The sequence below is a fragment of the Semicossyphus pulcher genome, unplaced genomic scaffold (assembly GCF_022749685.1).
Source record: "Semicossyphus pulcher isolate SPU_LCO1_2020_fin unplaced genomic scaffold, fSemPul1.0.p SCAF_10, whole genome shotgun sequence".
NCBI classification, from domain to species: domain Eukaryota; kingdom Metazoa; phylum Chordata; class Actinopteri; order Labriformes; family Labridae; genus Semicossyphus; species Semicossyphus pulcher.
This window is the reverse complement of record NW_027211604.1, coordinates 18222358-18243916: the sequence shown is the minus strand read 5'-3', so window position 1 is coordinate 18243916 and position 21559 is coordinate 18222358. Positions and strand designations below refer to the sequence as shown.

Below are 21559 nucleotides of genomic sequence, written 5' to 3'. Positions count from 1 at the left end.
AAGCTGAAACAACTGTATTCATATTTCATATTGACTGATTTTTGACATACTTTTTGGAGGCTATTATTAAGGTGCGTGTGATCAAACTTCAAACTTGTGTTGAATATACTCTCTTATAAGGCTGCAAACTTTGCTGTGGTTTTGTTCTGGACTGCATTCTAGTGAAACCATGTTTATTTTGCTTGCATAGCTTTATTATTATTCTTTCATTGAAAGCTTTTTTTTCTGTTTTTTTCCACAAATTGAGCTTGTACAGCAATTCCAAAAACGACAGACTTGAGTTCACACAGAGTCAACAACAGTTAATGATTTAAATTTAATGAGCACAGTGATAATATAGGACTATACACAGTATTTTGGCCTTTTTGTTTATCATGTCTAATCTTCAGATTCTGTGCTAACAGTTGCTGATGTTTGGTTATCTGCGTCACTAACACAGTGCACCCTCCCACAATTCAACTGTCACTACACCCACCCATGTTTCATGTTTACTTTTGTCACACAGAGATGCATTTGTATGTCATCTTCTCTCATTCTTTAATTCCACCATCACAACATATCAATTCTTTCATTTGTAGGGCAAATCAAATAACAAGTTATGGATTTAAAGAGTAAAAAAAAAAAAAAAGTATTTTGGTTATTTAAAAGAATGTAAAACACAACAATATGTAAATTATAGGATTAATCTTTTTTGTGCAGGTATACAGTGGAAAATACTCCACAACTATTCTTCAATTAATCTCAATATTTCATATTAAATGTGTGTAATGCTTTAATATATGCAGGTTTGTGCCTGGCATGGCTCTGCCCCTTGCTTGATTGCATTTGTTTTTTGTGAGAATTATTGTACAACAGAATGAAATCACTGCTATTAGAAAAATATTAATATATCATTATTACTTTGTAGTTTCATATTATTAAAAATATATTTGTTAATATTACCAGAGTAAAAGAAAATGTTTATGTGGTTTGTCCAATCACAAGTTGAACTTGAGTGGGGCTTGTAAAATATGACTTCATACTAGCAACACCCTCTTACGGCACACTCTATTTTTGTTTTAGCACGTAGAGTTAATTTTATTATATTATATATTACAAAATAAATCAGTCTTTAATTATTTGTGTAAATTGACTTCTCGGTTAATCTTAAGCCCCCAAATGATCTCGCAATTGACAGAAACTTCAGGATTTTCCCCCAAAAGCCTGGAGATCAACTCACATGGTTATAGAAAGGTCCAGATATATCTAGAACAGTGGAAAATCTCGCGATAACTCCGGGCGAGAATTCAGTAAAACCACCTTGCTGCTGCAGCCTGCCAGCACAGATCAGAGACACCGGTAATAATCAGCGGTGTGTGGATTATGACTACAAGTAGCCCTACTTAATACAGCGCAACACAGCTACTTCACTTGACTTGTACATCATTTTAAAACCGTAGCTGTGTGTTTGTTTTATCTTTGTTAGTCGAACTGTAGGTTACGTTATAGCCTGAAGACATTTGTATCGCAGAAGATGTCAGTGGTGGGATTTGACTTGGGCTTTCAAAGCTGCTATGTAGCGGTAGCCCGAGCCGGAGGCATCGAGACAGTCGCTAACGAGTACAGCGACAGATGCACACCGTAAGTACCTTAAATACATTTATTATATATTGTACTTCTGAGGAAATTGCTACAGAGTAGAGTTATTTAATCTCCTGACGGTTGGTGTCTCACCGGTGTCAGGGTATAATGCACGTGAATGCAGCTTTACTGACTAGCTAACTTATTGTTAGCTTAACTTGTACCCCTTCGCTTGTATCGGTTTATGTTAATATAAATGCCTATTGTATGTCAAGTAATTGTATCGTTTGTTATGTTTTCATGGGGAACGTTGGGCCATGCAGAAGTCTTCCTTAACTTAACAGCTCAGTCCTCCACCAACCATGGAGCTAGCTAGTTAGCTAAGCTTACAGTTTTTCTTTAGTAACGGCACTGTACGTTTTGGAAATCGTCTTTAGTTGCCCGGCGACCACGAGCGGGCGGTGTTCCCCTATCGTTCTAATTACTGCTACTCGAGCTCCGACCATCCGGTGTGCCCCGATGGTCAAACCGAGCGCCTTATCTTCTGTTCTGTACGATGACGACAGCAGCCAATCGCTTTTTGGAATATTCTAGCAAATTTGAGTACCTTAAAGAGTGAAATGAATCTTCCTAAAGATATAGATTGTTTAAATTAACACCATATATATATATTTACAAAATAATGTATTTAAATTATAATGTCGTCATCGTAGTCTTTATTTTCATGCCTTGATGCGGCACACTTTGTACCTATACACTGGTTGTACTGTAGGTTCAGTCCTGTTACTAGCATTATATCTAAGGAAAATTATAATCAGTCATTGTTTCTTTGGGATCATTTACAAGTTTTTAAACACGAGTTCAAGAATATGATTGCCTATAACGACTGAGGAGACTATATCTTTATAATTCCTTCATTTTAAGAGGTGTCAAAGGATTAGCTTTTTTCTTTGATTGTGTTTGTTTGACGTTTTATAGGTTTAGAATATGTAAATACCAGAATATGGAAAGCTATTTTAAAAGATCAGTGCTTCAAAAAGGATATATTCAATTTTAAGAAGAAAAGAAAATGCAGTGTTTGGATACATGATGAACACAACATTAAGCAGGCCATAAAACATTAAAATTTTGATTTTTGTTAAGCAATCATTTTGGATTTGTAACAAACTAGTAATTAAACAATTAGCTTATTTATTGGCTAAGTCAATGGAAAGAAATATAAGAGTTTATAACTTAAAAAATTGAATAACAAGTTTGTGTTTAAAATGTGCCAATTTAAAGTACAAAAATAGTAAAGGGAGGCCTGTGTTTTTTTCTTCCTCACATTATAAAATATAAAAACTTTGGATTTTTGGCTTTCGGTCAAATAAAATTATGCAATTCCACTACAATTAGCTATGTCGTGATAGTGATGTTTTCAGAAAATGTAAGATTTAATCTTTAATCAAAATAATATATGATTCAAAGAGTTGAATATACCTTTTATGAATTTTTGTTAACAACTTTATTAAATAATAATCCTTTAGAATGTTTTCCAGCTTTTCTATTAAAATTTTCTCCTTTTTAAATCATTTACATCTTTGCCAAGGGTTGTATTCTGTATTCTGCCTTTACCTAAAAATTAGTAAAAAAAACACATCATATAACTCAGCATTAGTCTCTTTGGCCATAATGTGGCTCAGAGCATGTTCAGCCAAAACTTCTTGACCCCTGTTTGACATCACTAACTGCACAGTGTGTGTAGCTTTGTAGTATCTTTGTTTGATAATGATGAAGATGACAGGCATGTTTAGACCACAACCCGCTGGGATGCACGTTGACTGGCCACACCACCACCACTGTGTTAACACTATTTACTATGTTCTGTGAGAGATGGATCTTAGTGTTATTAATGATCATAAATACAAAAACATTTTCTACATTTTGGAAGATAATCATATTACATTAAGTACTGTTCAGAAAATATTAAGAAAGCTAAAGCCATGATCACATTTAACAGTTAATTTTATTTTCATGCCACAGAAACAAACTGCTAATGTTGGTAGTGCACACATGGAAAACTCTCTCAAGCTTTATGTGGGCTGGGCTTTGAATTGTTATGTTATGTGTAGGCATGAGACTGTGTTATAATAACTTAACTGACAAGTAAATTTGACTAGATTTTTGGTGTATTAACAAAACTTGGATGATACAGTGTTTCCCACAGAATGACAGTGTACCTGTGGCGGGGGAGTGTTGAGTAATTTGTTGATTATTTGTAGATTATTTATAATTCTGCTTCTCCTTTTTATTTGAGTGTTTTCTGACAAACTAATTACATTTGCTCATCTTGCTCCAGTAGCTTAACCTCTTATTTTGTTGTCCTCCAGGTCATTTGTATCATTTGGACCACGAAATCGATCTATAGGAGCAGCTGCTAAGAGCCAGGTAAATTATACTCAGTCACCCTGTTAAACGTACTTGTGATAAAATGCCAAAATTAAAAAGCGTCAAGGTTAATTCTCATTATTCTGACTTAATTTTCTTTTATATTCTCCTCTTTTTCTTCCTTAATCTTATCCAGGTGGTGACCAACTGTAGGAACACGGTGCAAGGCTTCAAGCGGTTCCATGGCAGGGCATTTTCTGACCCCTACATCCAGTCAGCCAAGTCTAACTTGGTGTACGACCTGGCACAGATGCCCTCTGGATCCACTGGTATTAAAGTACGAATAAAATAATTATTTGACCTCTGCTACAGTATGTTCGATTTAGAGCTAACATAGGTAAAAGAAAACATACCCAAAGTTCCTTGAAAGTACATAAATGTCAAAACTTGACTTGCACACAAACACACATGCACTTGGTGTCCCGGTGGAGATAATTAATAAGAGCCCTCAAGATATAATAAGAGAAACAACTGAGAAAGACTTGCCTGTAAAAGAGAGAACTTTCAACATATTTTATTACATTATTTACTATTTTTTATGGTCTTGTGCAGGGCTTGTGTAATTAGTATTCAGTCTATTTAATAAATTTAATTAAATCATGATTGTATCTTTCCAGTTTTAATTAAAAAAAACAAACAATTTATAGCTTTTTAAAGCCATTTAAACCATTTGCCTGAAAAGTAACCATCTTTTAATTCTTGTTAACTCTAGGTGATGTACATGGAGGAGGAGAAAGTGTTCAGCATCGAGCAGGTCACCGGCATGCTGCTGACCAAACTGAAAGAGACTGCTGAAAGTGCACTGAAGAAGCCCGTTGCAGACTGTGTCATCTCGGTAAGCAATTGTGCTACGGTTTCATGGCTTCAGCAGGATGTACAAAATCTATAAAACTTCTTGAATAGATTCGTCAGGACACGTTGTATAAGAAAATCTGTCCACTTATCAAGGTCAAACCAAGTAGAGCTACTTAAAGCCTCATTCTGTGTATGTAGATAAAGTACTGCATTGCATTTACATACTGCTATTTTTGAGTGGCAGCTATTAAAGTCATCTTGCATTTTAAAGCACTAAACGGGCAATGAAAGCTGCCCCAAAGGTGTAAAATGTATCACCACCTGTTCATGTGACATTTTGAGCTCGAAGCACTTCACCAGATGTCTCGTCTGAAAGCCTTATTTCCTCTCTTGCACCTTGTCGGGTGAAGAGTGGGATGTGTGTCTGTGTGTGTTAGTGCTTCTTGCTGTGCTGCTCGGTATATGAATTCACCAACAGCCTCTGTTATGTAACGTCACAGATCTCACACAGAGAGGCTGTTCCTTTCATTGGGCCTAAATCTACAGTTTACGTCAGCCCTGAAGATAGATAACATGTTTATTATTACATTTGCCAAATGCTAAATTTAGCCCTTGATGTTTTCCACAAGGAGATGTTTTGTTTTGGCACCCGGAGTAACTAATGTGGTAACATTATCCAGACATCTTGTGATGCAGGGGATTAATTCTGGTCATCTTTGGCATCTTTATCAATGTTGCTTACTAATACTGTGTTTGTGTGCATGTATTTGTTTATAAAATCGCTCATTCTGAGACTGCCACTCTGTTGTACATTTACTCAAAAAGACTGCATTGTTTTCCCTCCAAGGTCCCGAGCTATTTCACTGACGCTGAGAGAAGGTCTGTCATGGATGCAGCTCAGATTGCAGGCCTCAACTGTCTACGACTAATGAATGAGACCACTGCAGGTACATTGAAACACATTATATTCGATCTAAATCATTGTAACTAAAGTAGTCAGTTTAGAGATTTTTAAACATATATATCTTATATATTATATATTATAAAATAGTCTTATCTTATATCCCTGAGCTGTCAAATGACATCTATATGCTGTGAGCTATGTTTATTTTATATCTCCTGGAGCAGCCACTTCTGAGCTATGAGAAAGTGTTTAGCTGTCCACAACTTGCCCAGCATATGACAAAACATAGCCTATGAGTCATGGCTGAGCAAACGTACCCTTAGTTGAGCCATGCCATAGCTATAAATCCATGAAAATATGTCACACTGGTGCTACAGTATATTTTCAGAAACATGCTAAAGCTCTGATTTATGTTTTTGTTTTCTACTCCCTTCAGATACAGTGCATGTCATAAAGCGAGGCCTACATTTTATTTATTTATTATTTAGTCTGTTGGTGAAACTTTTTTGCAGGTTAGCTAAAATACAGTATTCCGACTTGAACATACATCCGTGAGCTCAAACTAACAACAGCTAATGCCTGTTTGTTGCAGTGACTCTTGCATATGGCATCTACAAGCAGGATCTGCCAGCCCCAGAAGAGAAACCCAGGGTAGTGGTGTTTGTAGATCTGGGCCACTCGGGTTACCAGGTGTCAGTTTGTGCCTTTAACAAGGGAAAGCTCAAGGTGAGTAATGAGTAATGAATAATTTGTGCCCATTTCGAAAAGCGATACTGAATGGGGAAATGTGTGAGGGCAGTTTAAGATGATACAGCATGTTTGTTTTTGCCGAAAGGTTTTTTTTTCCTTCTCTTTGGGCTTAGATTAACTGAAAGTTAAGCAGTGCTAACCACCAAGGCCTTCTTTAAAACACTTGTTCATGCTTATTTCGCTTCTTCACACTTTTGAAAACATCCAATCAGCAGAAAATAACTTTTCACTTTTCAACTAATCACTGCTAATTAGGAATAGACTTTGCCCTTATATTTTGCTACCTTGCAATCTGAGTTGCGATTAATTTAATTACTTGATAAAACATACCTATATGTCTTCACGTCAGTAATTATTATACCTCAATGCTTAATGGAACCTATAAGATTGCTTATTTAAAGCATATCAATTGAATAGATAACTGAATAAATTGAGTATAGTCTCTATTTTTTTGCAATCACTTCATATGTTTACCCGCTCCTGCTCCTCCACCATCAGATTCTTGCTTCAGCGTTTGATTCCGAGCTCGGCGGGAAAGACTTCGATGACATCCTGGTCAGCCACTTCTGCGAGGAGTTTGGGAAAAAGTACAAGCTGGACGTGAAGTCCAAACCCCGGGCACTCGGCCGACTCTACCAAGAGTGCGAGAAGCTCAAGAAGCTGATGAGTGCCAACTCCTCAGACCTTCCTCTCAACATCGAGTGCTTCATGAATGACATCGACGTTACCGGCAAACTTAACAGGTGAGATGCAAAGTTACTTTAAAAGGCCAGTTCGCCGATTTTCAACCTCAGTCCTATCATGCTATTATGGAGAGCTAATGCCAATATGGTAGAGAAAAAAAGTATTTTCAGTCCGTGCCTTTGGAGGACGCTATCCGCTTCTCCAATGGACCCTGGAAAACCTCCACCACACAACTTTAAAGAAGTCATCTGGCAGAGGCTAGGTAGCTTGCTAAACTACACCTCCTCAATCTAGTACACCCGCCTCCGATGTCATGTCTCGTTCAAAGTCGTCAGGTTTCAAATGCAGACAAGAAGATTTTTTTAGACGATCCACCGGTATATTCTCATCGTATTTCGGATTCTGTACCTCTCTGACCCATTGCCTGCAGTGATCAATGTCCTTGACTAGAAAACAATAGTATTTCACTCCAGCGTCTCTCTCGCTGGGCAGTTCCTTACAGAGGAATGCACGCTGGGTGTTGTAGGAATGTAGAACGGGCAAAACCACAAGCTGTTTGTACAACTTTCTCCACAGCTATGGCGGCAATTTCAAATATTGCTTCTATCAATTACAGAGAACACCAGCTTTGACTGACAGTGGCTTGTTCCAGGGGCGAATTGCTCCTTTAATGGCGAATGGTTGTATTATAAACAGTTATAACAAAGATTTGAAATGAGGGCTTGAGAAACACTTCAATGAATGAGTTGTGTGTGTTATAGGTACACTCAACATCCATCTGCCTTTCTGTTATTTCTCTTCACGTGTGTATTCCTGAGTGTGTTTGAGTCTATTAATAATCTATGACTATGTGTCCCCAGGGGTCAGTTTGAGGAGATGTGTGCAGGGCTGCTGGCCAAAGTAGAGGGTCCCCTGCGCAGCGTCATGGAACAAGCCAGTGAGTACATCTGACATCAAAAGCAGCTGGTCTATCCCACATCGGCACGTGCAAACTCATTGCAGATTTGGTTCAGTCATGTGACCTTCCCTCAGGCTGCACAGCTGCCTTTCTGCCTCCCTTTAATATGACCATTCTTTCTATCTCTGCTTTCACCTGCTTTTCCATTCTTATGGCAAATTCTTAACAGAAAATATGCCGTAATTGTTGAGTCATGTATATTTTATGAAAATGAATTTGACTAAAACATAGCCTGGATGGCATTTTTGTGTAAACACATGCATGGCTTTACTTAAAGACTGTTAACGGTGTTCACGTTGCTATTTTAGTATCAACAATGTTTTGGATCAGAGTATTTGAAAGCTGGGCTATGATTCTGTAAACTTTTAACAATCCTGCGTCATATCATCCTCATCTCCTGTATCCAGAGCTGAAAAAGGAGGATGTCTATGCAGTGGAGATCGTGGGAGGTGCCTCCAGAATCCCCACCATCAAAGAGCGAATCAGCAAATACTTCGGAAAAGAGCTGAGCACCACCCTGAACGCAGACGAGGCCGTAGCCAGAGGCTGCGCTCTGCAGGTACTTGTCACCTGGCATTAGTAACTCAGACAGCAGACTCACCTGTTGGCAGCTGTTATTGTAAAAATAAGAGGAGATGTTTTAAGGATTAGTGTTAAAATATATGAGTGTATGCGTGTTTTTTTTTTTATTATTCATGGCTTGAAAATGCCAAATATTTTTCAGGTGCCTGTTTCACAAATTAAAACAAATTTATTGCTATTGGCCAGAGTAAGAAAGTGATTTCACGCAAAACTTTGAGCTTTAGTAACTTGTGTTTCGTATTTTTCTCCTCAGTGTGCTATCTTGTCACCAGCATTCAAAGTCAGAGAGTTTTCCATCACAGATGTCGTCCCTTTCCCAATCTCCCTAAAATGGAACTCGGCTGCGGAGGAGGGACTGAGGTACGATTCCTATCAGGGTCACCTGGCAACTTGAAATGAGCTGTTACAATCATGTTTGAATTATTTTTTGAAAAATGGACAATTTATTCAACTTGTTCATATGAATACCATGCTTTAGAAGGCTCCTGCAAAGCTGAACGTTATTGTTTATATGGGTATCACTCGAATTGAATTTAAAGCCCCCTTCCAGTAAAAATCAGGTGTTTAACCTTGTAAACATCTCCATGTGGTGTTCTTCATGTGCTACAAGACATATCAGGGACAACATCAGCAGTCATCTCCATGGCTGGGCCTGTCTGCTTTTAAACTGCAGTGTACCAAGGACAGGCTGAACAACACGTTTTCAGATCGGCAGGTTTGAGATGTCACAAACCTAAGGAGCCAATCCTGTTAATGGACAGGGTCACGCGATGCATATCATTATGTGAAACCTATGGCAACCTTTCTGTAAGCTTACTACTGACTACTAACTAATGATTACATTTCAAGCCAGCTAAGTTTCAACAAGTTGCCACTAAACGATGTCAGAGAAGTGTTTTGTTTTCGCGACAGAGGGGCCGGTTGGAAATTTGCATTGTGGGCAGGGACTATTTTTAATGAGGGAGAAGGAGGAGATGCCTTGGGAGGATTTTTACAAGGTAATAAAACATATTTTGCAGAAAAAACAAATCAGACACAAATTATTATTTCAAGCAGAGCATTTTATATGTCTTAAAACATGACTGGAGCTGCTCTTTAACAAGGTTTTTGCAGTATTAAAATGAAATCCGTATCACACCATATCACTCTCATGTGTTCCTATCTGTTAACATGCCTCTTATAACATAATTGTCAATGAAACTACTCAGACAACAATCAGCTATTAAGTCTCCCAAAAACTTAGACTAGGTAAGAAGCCTACATGGAACCACACCTGCCTGCTGCCACTGTCCCTCTCAGACTTGTACCTGCAGGATTTGATGCCACACCTGCACACACCCAAAGCACATTTGGAACACAAGCATCAAAAATCCCTCCCAGTTGCATTTAGTTTCTTACTCAACAATATTTGATTATTTCCGCATCACTATAAAACCCTGATCTAAGTAAAAAGATTGCGTCTGATTGTCCTCCTCTTTTTTTACAGTGACTGTGAGGTTTTCCCAAAGAACCATGCGGCTCCCTTCTCCAAAGTTTTGACCTTCTTCCGGAAAGAGCCCTTCACCCTTGAAGGTTATTACAACAACCCCAAGGAGTTGCCCTTCCCCAGCACCACTATAGGTACTGTTTGCTCAAGAGTATAAACTTTTTACTTGTCAATCTATTAATTTAATATGTAGACCGAAACATGCCGCTTTAAAGTAACTTCGAGAAAGTTCATTTATAACTTTGAAGTACGCTCCTGCATCACATTAAATTTCTAAGCTTCTGGAATTAGCCTTCTGAAAGTATTTCCTCTTTTTATTCTATTGTTTTGCATTTCTACACTGATCCCCATTCATATAAGATCATCTGTTTTAACCTTTGACCTTCCCTCTGATCCCTCCAGGCCAGTTCCTGATCCAGAACGTGGTTCCTCAGGCGTCTGGAGAGAGTGCAAAGGTGAAGGTGAAAGTTCGGGTCAACGTTCACGGCGTGTTCAGCGTGTCGAGCGCCTCGCTGGTTGAGGTCTTAAAAACAGGGGAGGGGGAGGAGCCAATGGAGACCGACCAGACAGGGAAGGAGGAGGAGGTGTGTACTGTGTGTATTTACACTGGGTGAAAGTGATGAATGACATAGTGTGTGTGAGATGGAAAGAGACAGAAAAACACACACAGAGGTACTCCTGGTTTGTTGCTTTGTGTTTACCTCAGATCACGCTCACAAAGAGAAGCCGGGCCACGCCTTTGTTTTTAATAGTCAGTCATGTCATTATTATGGAATTCAAGATGTCTTGCCTAAACAAGCTTAAAACTGCTTCAGGAGGCTGCAGTGTTTTTGGCACTCCAGAGCCAACTGTCAGACAGCATGTACATCTGCTTTTTCCCCCAAAGTAATGTGTCATTACTGTTCTTCTAAGAGGGTGGACACAATATCACTCATACCTCGATCTTTCATACGATCAAATTCTGTACCTTTGCACCAAATTGTACCTATAAGAAGCTTAAACATACTCGAGACTGATATAGAGACGTTATAATTTGTTGATGCAGAACAAGGTTCAAACAGAAGTAGACAACGAAAATGAATCGCCCAAACCAATTGAATCTTTCTCTCAAGTCGGTGTCATCGTTTCAACTTGCCGACCACTTAATGTCACATGTTATGTTCATATAATTTACAGTTTGTACTGTGTCTTTTCTTCTGTTATCGTCTGTCAGAACAAAATGCAGGTGGACCCGGAGGAGAAAGTTCAGGCTGGAGACAACGCAGACAAGAAATCAGAGACTGAGGAGATGGAGGTAACCTGGGTGTGCTGGGTTATAAGGCAAACACTCCAAAGTCCATACATATTTTATACTGTTTATGAGAGAAATACCCTTTTTCCGTCGATAACTTGGAAGTTGGCAAGCAACTGAAGGAAAAAAGAATTCTCAGCAGAACAGCTCTGCCATCAAATAACAAAAACTCTTAGATTGGAAAAACAATAATAGAATAGATCGAGTATAAGGCGTCAGTTGAGCTCAGCGGTTAAATCGGTGGCCCGTGTAAAGAGGCCACAGCCTTCGATGCGGTGGCCCCGGGCTCAACTGCCACCCCCGTCCCCCTGCCGTGTGTCATCCCCACTCTCTCGTCCCATTTCCAACTCTATCCACTGTCCTCTCTATAAAGGCATCTGCAGCAAGTTCAGCTAACAATCCGTTCTAGATCAAAAATTCAGCTGGAGATAAATTCCCCTGATGCTGTGTCACAAAAGCCATTCAGCGTGGAGATTTCCCGACTTTATTGAATGCATCAGAAATGATCGATCCGACCTCCGTCCAACAAATGAGCATTTTAAAAGTATTTTCCTTCTCTTGAGGACAGACCTGAAATTTCGGCGAAAGTAAGACCCGTTAATTAAAGTAAATCACAAGAAAAACGGTTTATTTTTCTGTAACAATGCAGCACGCGGAAAAGGAAAACTTGACTGGAAGTTGTTTATCGCTAACAGCTGGCTAAACTGGACACGCCCGACATGTTCACCATTCATTTTCAGTCGTCAGACTTTAGCCGATGGGATCCGGGATTGACGAAGAACAAACAATCCTCCTTAGTCTATTTGTCCTGTGAACCCAATTAATATGTCAATTTGTGAAAACCACAGTACCTCAGATGTAAGGGACTGACGATATTTCACTTGGACAATAACCTTGAAACAGAAAAAGCTAACTAATCCACAAATAACGTTTTAGAAAAATCAGATAACTGCTTGTTTTTTCCCCCTTATTTTATTTGTTTTGACCATTTTAAAATCACATGACATATGACTGAAGAAATTACTCTCAAACTTGCAACATTTTTTTACTTCTAACTTGACTCCTTCGATGCTTTGATTGTCGTGTTTTCCTACCACTTTTAAGAGGGGACGTAATAGCAATATTATTTTAAAAAGATTTACCTATAATCGATATATACCTAAAGCTCATGGTTAATTCAAATGTTTTAGGGATGTCAGTTTATTTAGAAATTTCCACAAAAGCAGCTGTATATGCACAGAGTTATTTTCATCTCCTCCCTTTCAGACGACAGAGGACGCCAAGCAGGAGAAGAAGAATGACCAGCCCCCTCAGGCGAAGAAGCCCAAAGTGAAAACGAAGACGATTGAGCTGCCCATAGAGAACAACTTGCACTGGCAGCTGTCCAGCGACGTACTAAATTTGTTCGTGGAGAATGAGGTAATGTGCTAAAAATCACCGGGAATGTGAAGCATGCGCTCTCTCAATGTTTGTTCAAGCAGCGTGTTCGTGAGACTTACTGGTCCTGGGTAGGTTTCCTATTATACAGAAGAAAAAGAAGTGACTGTTATGTTCAAGTTATAATAGCTTTATAGCTTTATAACTTTATCTGATGATATAATAATGACAAAGTACTCTGAAGCTGCTTTAAGGTTTTCCCCTCCCTGAGGTTATATTCCTTGTTACTATTTTAAGTTTTACAAGAGAAGCAGATTGGATTTCTCCGAATCATAGAGCTCTTTAACTAACTCTGCTTACATGATTTTAACATTTCGCGAAGGTTTTAATTGTTGTTATTATAATGTTTTAAATTAATAATAGATTAAGTAATATCAGGAAGTGGAAGATGTGGAATCATACATGAAACAGTTACTTTCTAGCTGTAAATATGATGATAATGTGTTTGTTGTGTTTCCTATCCTCTAGTTGTTTGCTGTCCTATCTTGAATTTGTCTGTTTGCCCTCTTCAGTGGACTTTACAGTAACCCCTTTATTATGACTCTTTCAGGGTAAGATGATCATGCAGGATAAGTTAGAGAAGGAGAGGAACGACGCAAAGAACAATGTAGAAGAGTACGTGTACGAGATGAGGGACAAACTGCACGGCGTCCTGGAGAAGTTTGTGAATGAAGCTGTGAGTACTGATATACAGTATATTTAAATGTAACTGTGTTTAGACCATAAGGCAAGATATAAAGCTTGTATTGTTTGTAGATTAAGTCTGACTTCTTGTTCATCATGTAGGACCGTGACACATTCTCTTTGAAACTGGAGGACACTGAGAACTGGCTGTATGAAGACGGAGAGGACCAACAGAAACAAGTTTACATTGACAAACTGGCTGAACTGAAGGTAACCAGGCTACAGTGTTTTTTTGTCATTCGGTGGTCAATTCTCCTCCAGCTGTGTTTTTGTCTTGCTTGGTGATTAAACCTGCTGTTGTTCCCTTCCAAAGCAAATTGGCCAGCCGATCCATGAGAGGTACGTGGAATCTGAAGAGAGGCCAAAAGCATTCGAGGAGCTGGGCAGACAGATCCAGTTGTACATGAAGATCATTGAAGCTTACAAAGCAAAGGTAATCTTGACTTATGAGGCCGATTGCTCAATTCGTTTTGTTGATATTTTTTATATACCCCCATTCATCACAAACACTGGATTTCATACATTGTGTATTATAGGTCTTTAAGTTTATACTTTAGGTACAGAAACACTAATAGATTGCCTTAAAGCATTTATTACAAACAATAAACTGTGGTTATACATTATATTATTGATCCACAATCACAAAAGTTGTAATAATATACCCTACTTCTCCCCACAGGATGAGCAGTACAAACACCTTGATGAGCTGGAGGTGACTCGGGTGGACAAGCAGGTGAACGACGCCATGGTGTGGATGAACGGCAAGATGAACCAGCAGAATAATCAAGACCTCACTATGGACCCAGTGGTCAAGGTTTCGGAGATTCTGGCCAAGACTAAGGTACTGAGAGTACATACAAAGCACACACACACACACACACGCACGCATGCACAGCCTTACAAACACTGGAGGATTTGAATATCTTTTAGTAGCTTGCTAAGTGGTTCTTGGTTGGCTGGTTGAACTCTTACACTGACACACTGGTTAGATAAAAGAATCCTCACATAATTTTGCTTTTCACAAATACTTTTGCATTATAACTGGGAATCTACACCGACACTGTAGCGCCAGACGAACGTGCGCGACACGTAAGCATCATGGCAGCATCTGTTCTGCAAACTACACCGGCTGCGACTACAGCAAAGAGGAGTCTCAAAGTTAGCCAATGGTAGTTGCGATTCCCGGCCAGTCTGCCAGAAACGGTAGAAGAAGACAACTTTGCAACCGACTTGCAGACTTCTTTCTTAATTGTGCATACATTCTGTATTTATGTTGGATGTAGAATGAATGAATTAATAGGATTGGTATACCCAGATGTTGAGGAAATGTACATGTTCATTGCTCTTCCAAATTAATCTTGCCCAGCTCATCTGGCCTCAGAATAACTTCAACAGGAAACTGAAATCGAAGTTGGCCAAAATGGAGATATCACATCGTTTGACATGGATTCACATGGCATACACTTCACTGACGCGCAGCAGCGGGGAAAAATAGACTGACTCGTAAAATGAACAGAGCAGCAGAAAATTACTTGCGTATTACGGCCGCCTCCTGCGCAGCATACGTCGCTGGTGTAGATTGCAACATTGAATAACATTGGAGCGGTTCTGTCCCAGAACATGTGTCAAAAATATGCTTCAAATATGTTGCCAGTGTAGATTCCCCTTCAGAACATTTCTTTATCCTGTCATAGGTTTATATTAGATAGATTTTTTTTTTGTTATAGTTTCAACAAGACAATAAAAATGTTAAAACCACACAGCTCACACAACTGCCAACCTGATACAAACTACTGCAACCTCTGAGAACAGATACAATTTTGTAGTAGCAGCAAAGAGTGTTAAATAATAAAAAATTATACAAATAAGGTGTACAAATGGCCTCATTTTCTTTATAAAACTGGTCTGGTCTTTCTCTAACATGATCTTTTATTTCCCTGTTCAGGAGCTTTATTTGGCCTGCAACCCCGTATTGTCCAAATCCAAGCCCAAGGTGGAGCCTCCCAAAGAGGAGAAGACTGAAAACGGGCCAGTCAACGGGCAGGAGGGAACGGAGAACCAGCCATGTAACCCAGACAAAGCCACATCCGCAGGAACAGAACAGGGAACAGCAGAGAACAAGCTCCCTGAAATGGACATTGACTAACTTATTGCTGCTTCCGCCGCTGAGTTCCACTTCCGTTTGTCCCGCTACTCGCCCCCTCCCCGATTCTGTAGATCTTCTGAGATTGTTATTGACGACACAGTAGCCTCTCTATTGAAGACACAGACAGCAGCAACCATTCTCAATACTATTCATCAATCGGCCTCCTCGGCACGTCATTTCTCATTTTCTCTGATGAATACAAAAATATTGCTTAATATTAATATTGAATGGACTATTTTATGAGATAAAAGTTGTTAGCGTTGGATGGAAACCTCTTTCTCTGTGTTGCTTTTATGGCCATTATGTTTAAGATTGTTTTGTTCAGCATCTCCTGAGCATATTTAAGCTAAGAATGTCAGATTTGAAGAATTGTAAGCAAAGTGAGTGTGCAGAAGAAAACTAGTTATACACGATGCAGGATTTATGAAAATGTAAAATATTGCAGTATGTCCAAATGAGATATAGATACAGTTAGACATGTAATCAAACATGGAGTGATCCGAGTTGTACATGACAAATAGGGTTTTTTTCTCCACTACAAATAATTGTAACTGCTGAATTATGATGTTTCAACTTTAAAAGGACAGAAGCAGTTTTTGTTGACTTTACTTGTACTGTATGTTCAAACTAGGTACTGCAGTTTACTGTCATGCAGGATATCATTGTCTGGCTTTTCTCATTCAAAAGCAATGGTCCGTTGGTTGTTCTCTGGTAGCCTTGTATTGTTTTTTTTCTACTTAACGATGTGAATGCTGGTCCAACAAATTGCCTTCTGGGTGCTGCTGTTGTTGCCACATCACCATAAAAAAGCAAAAATAAATCTTGACAAAAAAGCTCCTGTCTTCTGCCTTCAGTTTTTAGACAAGATGAATGGATGCTTCCACTGATTGTTAGTCACGAAGAAGACACAACATCCTGTAGCCTTGTAGACTGCTGATATTTGCTGAAGTGCTTTTCATTTGTTGACATGAAGGATGTTTTGAAGTTCAGCCGGCATGACACCTGTTGCTGACAGCTTGAATTAGCACTTTTTATGTGCCACATCCTCTCTCTACTCTTCTTAATGAAGTTTTGTCACACAATGATTGAGCTAAGTGACGTCAATTCATCAGTCACTGCACAGACAAGTGTTTGGAAACATTTGTCAAAAGGCCAAAATTAATGTTTCCAATTTCAATTATGTTTCTGTTGGCTGGCATTCTTGTTTTTCTATTATTGTAAACTGTAAGAATTTTGGACTGATAATACAAGCACTTTGATTGCTTTGGGGAGATGGGCATTTTTTCCCACAATCAAGAAATTAGGGAAAATTTGACAGATTCAGTAAAAAAAAATCATATTTAGTTGCTGCCAATTTCAGAAAGCAAATGAGTAAAAACAAATGGAGTCTAACTATTATTACTAATGATACAGCCAGGAAAACGCTTTTAAATGTATCCAGTTTGTTATATGATCGCAGTTAGATTATTTATGTATTAAAATGACTCAGTTAGCTCTCGTTTGCAGCCCAGTCATCCCCTGTGTCAACTTATGCTATTAAGCTATTAAGTGAAGCGTAAACGTTTGAAACAACAAAACAACTTCTATTTCAATTTAAACTGATAAAACAAAAGGTGTTGTGTTAATAGATGTGAATGGAGGTGGAAGTTAACCTGCAGGGCATTAACCAGCCTGCAGGTGGCGCTGTCACCTCCACACTGCCCCAAGTCATGAACTAGTCAAAGTGCAAGAGTCACTGGGACTGAGGTCGGTTAAGGTAAGAAACGCGTTATTCTATCATTATAACTGTATAGCCGCACATGTAATAGCTTGTCGTAGGTCTGAATTGGCATTAAAACGCTGAAAAGTTACAGTAGAGCTGCGGCTGTAGCAAAAGGCTCTGTTTACATCAGCTAACACTGCTAGCTAGCTAGCTACCTAGCTTGAATACTGTCCCACACTGCTAACTTCCAAGTTCGCTAACTCACCTTTCTCACGGTGTAATGATTAATTTCCTGACCCCTGTGCACAACAAAAGCCACTGCTATTTAGACGAGTTTTAAGTATCGTAAAATGACGACCACGTCTGATAGGGATAAAGTTTCTTATTGAAAGGTAGCATAAGCGTGCTAACCTCAAGCAGTATTGCCTGAACGTAAGATAAGGCGAGCTGACGTTATGTCACAACAAAGTTGCGTTAGCTGTGTGTAAATACGGACTCTGCTCATCATTGATGAAGCATTCAGTGTCTCTGTGCCAAAGAGTTTAACATAAGAGCTGATTATCAATACACGAAGGCGTAGGTATGCGGGATGGTGTTTCTTTTTGTGTTGAAAGTAGCTGACACTGATTAGCCACAGTTCTCTGAAGGTGTGGTGTCTGGTAGTTTGTGAGACGTTGCTACATCCATACATCGTTTATTAACGATTAACGATTTGCCATATGTTCTTGTCATTGCAGGAATGTAAATGTCTGAGGACAAGGAAGCCCAGGAGGATGAGCTACTTGCTTTAGCAAGTATTTATGATGAAGATGAGTTCCACCGGGCGGAGACTGCACAGGGGGGAGAGATCCAACTCCTCCTGGAGCTCTCCCCTGACTTTAAAGTTGTTGACAAAGGTACAGCTGTCAGTCAGATTTGTAAAGAAATAATGAGTGAGGTGTGCAGCTAAAGCATGATTTATTTGATAGTAAAGTGTAGGACGCAGTTTTATATACTGCCTTAAGTTTCTTTAAGATTATTTTAATAATTTCATATTCTCTCCTCTTCTCCTGCTTTTATCCCAGCATATTTATTACTCTCTTTTCCTTTAAGAGTGTTATAAGTTCATATTGGTGTTGTGTGTGTTGCAGGGGAGAAGCAAATGGAATACAATGTCTGCTTCTTACCTCCTTTGGTGCTCAACTTTGAGCTCCCCGCAGACTATCCATCCACATCTTCACCAGTCTTCACCCTTAGCTCTAAATGGATGACCAGAGCACAGGTACTGCTCAGGCTAGATTATAAAGCACTTTGTTACAGTTTCCAAAATCTGACCTACATATGTTGGCAGAATTTTTCAAATTGAAAGTAAACTGAGTTTTGTTGGTTTCACTCAAAAGAAAGTCCCTGTTCCTTCTGCTTTTCCATTTCCATTCCTCAGATGAGCGCTCTGTGCAGACGCCTGGATGAGCTGTGGGAGGAGAACCTCGGATGTGTGATTCTTTTTACATGGATCCAACTCCTCAAGGAGGAGGCTCTGGACTTTCTTGGAATCCAGTCTCCTCTTGAAGTCATCAAGGGAGGAAGTAAGGCAGCTGGTGAGCGCAGGAAAGCAGACCCAGCAGCCACAGGTATAATGTGTGTTTTGTTAAGTGAGTGTTATTTTTATGTATGTGTGGATACATCTGCATTAGCAAAGTTCTCTCTGTAACAATCATACCAGCACATATCTATGGGAAGTAGATAATAGTGTGGTAATGATGTTAATGTCGTCCAGCTCCTGGGCAGTGCGAGAGCCTCTCTGAAAACGCAGAAGAGAAAACAAGCGAAGTAAAGAAGAAAAAATCTGACCCACGCTCGTCTCAACTGGACCCTCGGGCAGTCCTGTTGATGGACCCGCGTGCCGACCTCCTACCTCAGCTCCTGGACTTTGACGAGGCGCAGCGCCAGAGGGTGTTTGACGGCAAGGTGTTCTGCTGTGCGATCTGCTTTGTAGAGAAGCTGGGCTCCAGCTGCCTCTGCTTTAAGGAGTGCCAGCATGTCTACTGCAAGGCCTGCATGACCGAATATTTCCAGATCCAAATACGAGACGGCAACGTTCAGTGCCTTAATTGCCCTGAGCCCAAATGTACCTCCTTAGCCACACCGTTGCAGGTAAAAAAAAGTAGTAAATTAGACGCATGTGTATGTATGTGACTGTGTTTGTGTGGAGTTCTTAACATTGTCCTCATCCCTCAGGTGAAGCAGCTGGTGGATGAGGAGCTGTTTGCCCGTTATGACCGTTTGCTGCTTCAGTCCAGTCTGGACCTCATGGCCGACGTGGTCTATTGCCCCCGCCAGTCCTGCGGCACCGCTGTTATGGTGGAGCCAGACACAACTATGGGCATTTGCTCCGCCTGCCAGTATGCGTTTTGCACACTGTGCAAGCTGGGCTATCATGGTGTCTCCAATTGTAAAATACGTGCAGGTAATGTCATTGAAAAAAACAATAATTTTGTTTCTGAGGGTAACAAGAGAAAAGTTTTTTTTGCAGCATTGTTGTATATTGAAGTACTTAAATGTAAGTCAGCTTCATAAAACTGTACTTTGTACTAGCTCCTAATAGCTCCTAGCTCCCATTAACAATAATCCAAATGCCCTGCAGACATGCTAATTCGAAAAGTTACATTTTTGAGATTTCGTTTGAGGGTAAAAGGAGTTAATACACTCATGAAATTAACTAATTGGCGTCATTTTGTACTAATTTTAATGTGTTTTTAATATAATTCTTTTTGTTAGTAGGTTTTTAAAAGTGCAAGATGATGTCATTCAAAAATAGTGTACTTAAACTAACCATAAAGTTGTGATGTTCAATTTTGAAAGTTACACAGATTTATAGTGAAAGAAATTATTCTACATTTTACACAAATAATCCCTAAGTTAAAACCAGTGCCGTCCCCGTTTTCTGTTTGTGACACAGATGATTTGCGTAACCTCAGAGATGAGTACCTGTCAGCCACTACTGAGGGGCAAAAGTTCATGGAGCAACGCTTTGGGAAGAGGGTGATCCAGAAAGCAGTGGAAGAGTCCTTTAGCAGAGACTGGCTCAATGAGAACTGCAAAGCATGCCCACGCTGTGGAACCAATATACAGGTTGGTCTCCCCCTGCTGGTGACAGCGCAGAAGAACAGGCTTTGACTTAACTGCTGTCAGTTAAAATACAGAACAGATGATTTATTTCTATTCCCACTATTATGAATGAGGTACAGTTGTCAGGTGAATAATTAATCACAACATATTTTGTTCAAAAAGTCTAACTGTAAAGGTATTTCTGGTTTAAATGCAGGCTGTCTCCTATGTCCAGTCCTAGGTTATTCAAATCACTATTGTTAATTCTGTTTGCTGTGTCCTCTTCAACTAATGCCCTTTGTCTCTGTGTCTCTCTAGAAAGCAGATGGCTGTAACAAAATGACCTGTACCTCCTGCAGACAGTACTTCTGTTGGCTGTGCCTGGGCCTGCTCAGCAAAGTCAACCCGTACAGTCACTACAACAACCCAGGTTCACCGTGCTACAGCCAGTGAGTGATTTGTTTCTCTTCTTTTGTTCACCCCTACAGCCAATTAGCTGAGCATCTATAAATACCCTGTGTTTTCTTTCTCACCCTTCAGACTCTTCCAAGGCGTGGATCTCGATGAAGAAGAGGCCTTCTGGAGTGATGAAGAGGACTGACACCGGCGCAGTGCCTCACAGCTGTATGCTCCATTTGAATGCACTTTATCTCACATCACCATCAACAACACCTGTGGCACTCACTAAGTCTGCATTTGCACAACGTGCCACTAAAATCGTGTACCATGGTAACATCGTTTATGTGTTGAATACTTTCAGACATCCTATGTATATAACAGAAGTCATGTTTATCAAGTATTCAGTCAGGAATGTCAAGAAAAGGTAAAACTTTAATGTCAGAGGAAAAAGGAAAGATTGAATTATTTTGGGTTAAACTTTGATTCACGGGAAGTGGTTTGCTTTTTAAATATGGCAAGTTCATAGGACGGGACTTAATTCAAAACTCAAAGCAGGTGAACAAATAAATCTTTGTTTTAATTTACATGGCTTAGGTCTACAGATCTCGCTACTTTCTCTCTTCTGACTTGACAGTATTCCCACTGCTGCATTTTTGTTTCTGATATT

The 21559-nt window shown here is 39.5% G+C and overlaps 2 protein-coding genes across 2 annotated transcripts; both read left to right on the top strand.

Annotated features, from left to right (window-relative positions):
- The first annotated feature begins 1352 nt into the window (after positions 1-1352).
- On the top strand, positions 1353-16531 carry hspa4a (heat shock protein 4a). Its single transcript, XM_069669099.1, has 19 exons — positions 1353-1620; positions 3930-3987; positions 4124-4264; positions 4700-4822; positions 5630-5729; positions 6279-6412; positions 6935-7179; positions 7981-8057; positions 8486-8637; positions 8914-9020; positions 10147-10280; positions 10549-10730; positions 11360-11440; positions 12704-12856; positions 13425-13550; positions 13661-13768; positions 13872-13991; positions 14238-14399; positions 15504-16531. The coding sequence occupies exons 1-19, from the start codon at positions 1514-1516 to the stop codon at positions 15702-15704; spliced, it is 2511 nt and encodes an 836-aa protein (XP_069525200.1). The 5' UTR covers positions 1353-1513; the 3' UTR covers positions 15705-16531.
- Positions 16532-17404: 873 nt separating this feature from the next.
- Positions 17405-21481, top strand: rnf14 (ring finger protein 14). Its single transcript, XM_069670413.1, has 9 exons — positions 17405-17460; positions 18144-18302; positions 18537-18667; positions 18827-19016; positions 19163-19539; positions 19624-19852; positions 20345-20517; positions 20812-20942; positions 21034-21481. Exons 2-9 carry the CDS (start codon positions 18152-18154, stop codon positions 21092-21094), a joined length of 1443 nt encoding a protein of 480 aa, XP_069526514.1. The 5' UTR covers positions 17405-17460; positions 18144-18151; the 3' UTR covers positions 21095-21481.
- Positions 21482-21559: the final 78 nt, after the last annotated feature.

Bases quoted from the DNA above. Each gene is read 5' to 3' on its own strand.
- rnf14 (XM_069670413.1), top strand. From the start codon at position 18,152: ATGTCTGAGGACAAGGAAGCCCAGGAGGATGAGCTACTTGCTTTAGCA. The intron at 19,017-19,162 runs GTATAATGTGTG...AATGTCGTCCAG, and splicing joins AGCAGACCCAGCAGCCACAG to CTCCTGGGCAGTGCGAGAGC. The intron at 20,518-20,811 runs GTTGGTCTCCCC...GTGTCTCTCTAG, and splicing joins GCTGTGGAACCAATATACAG to AAAGCAGATGGCTGTAACAA.
- hspa4a (XM_069669099.1), top strand. From the start codon at position 1,514: ATGTCAGTGGTGGGATTTGACTTGGGCTTTCAAAGCTGCTATGTAGCG. The intron at 10,731-11,359 runs GTGTGTACTGTG...ATCGTCTGTCAG, and splicing joins AGACAGGGAAGGAGGAGGAG to AACAAAATGCAGGTGGACCC. The intron at 13,769-13,871 runs GTAACCAGGCTA...TCCCTTCCAAAG, and splicing joins ACAAACTGGCTGAACTGAAG to CAAATTGGCCAGCCGATCCA.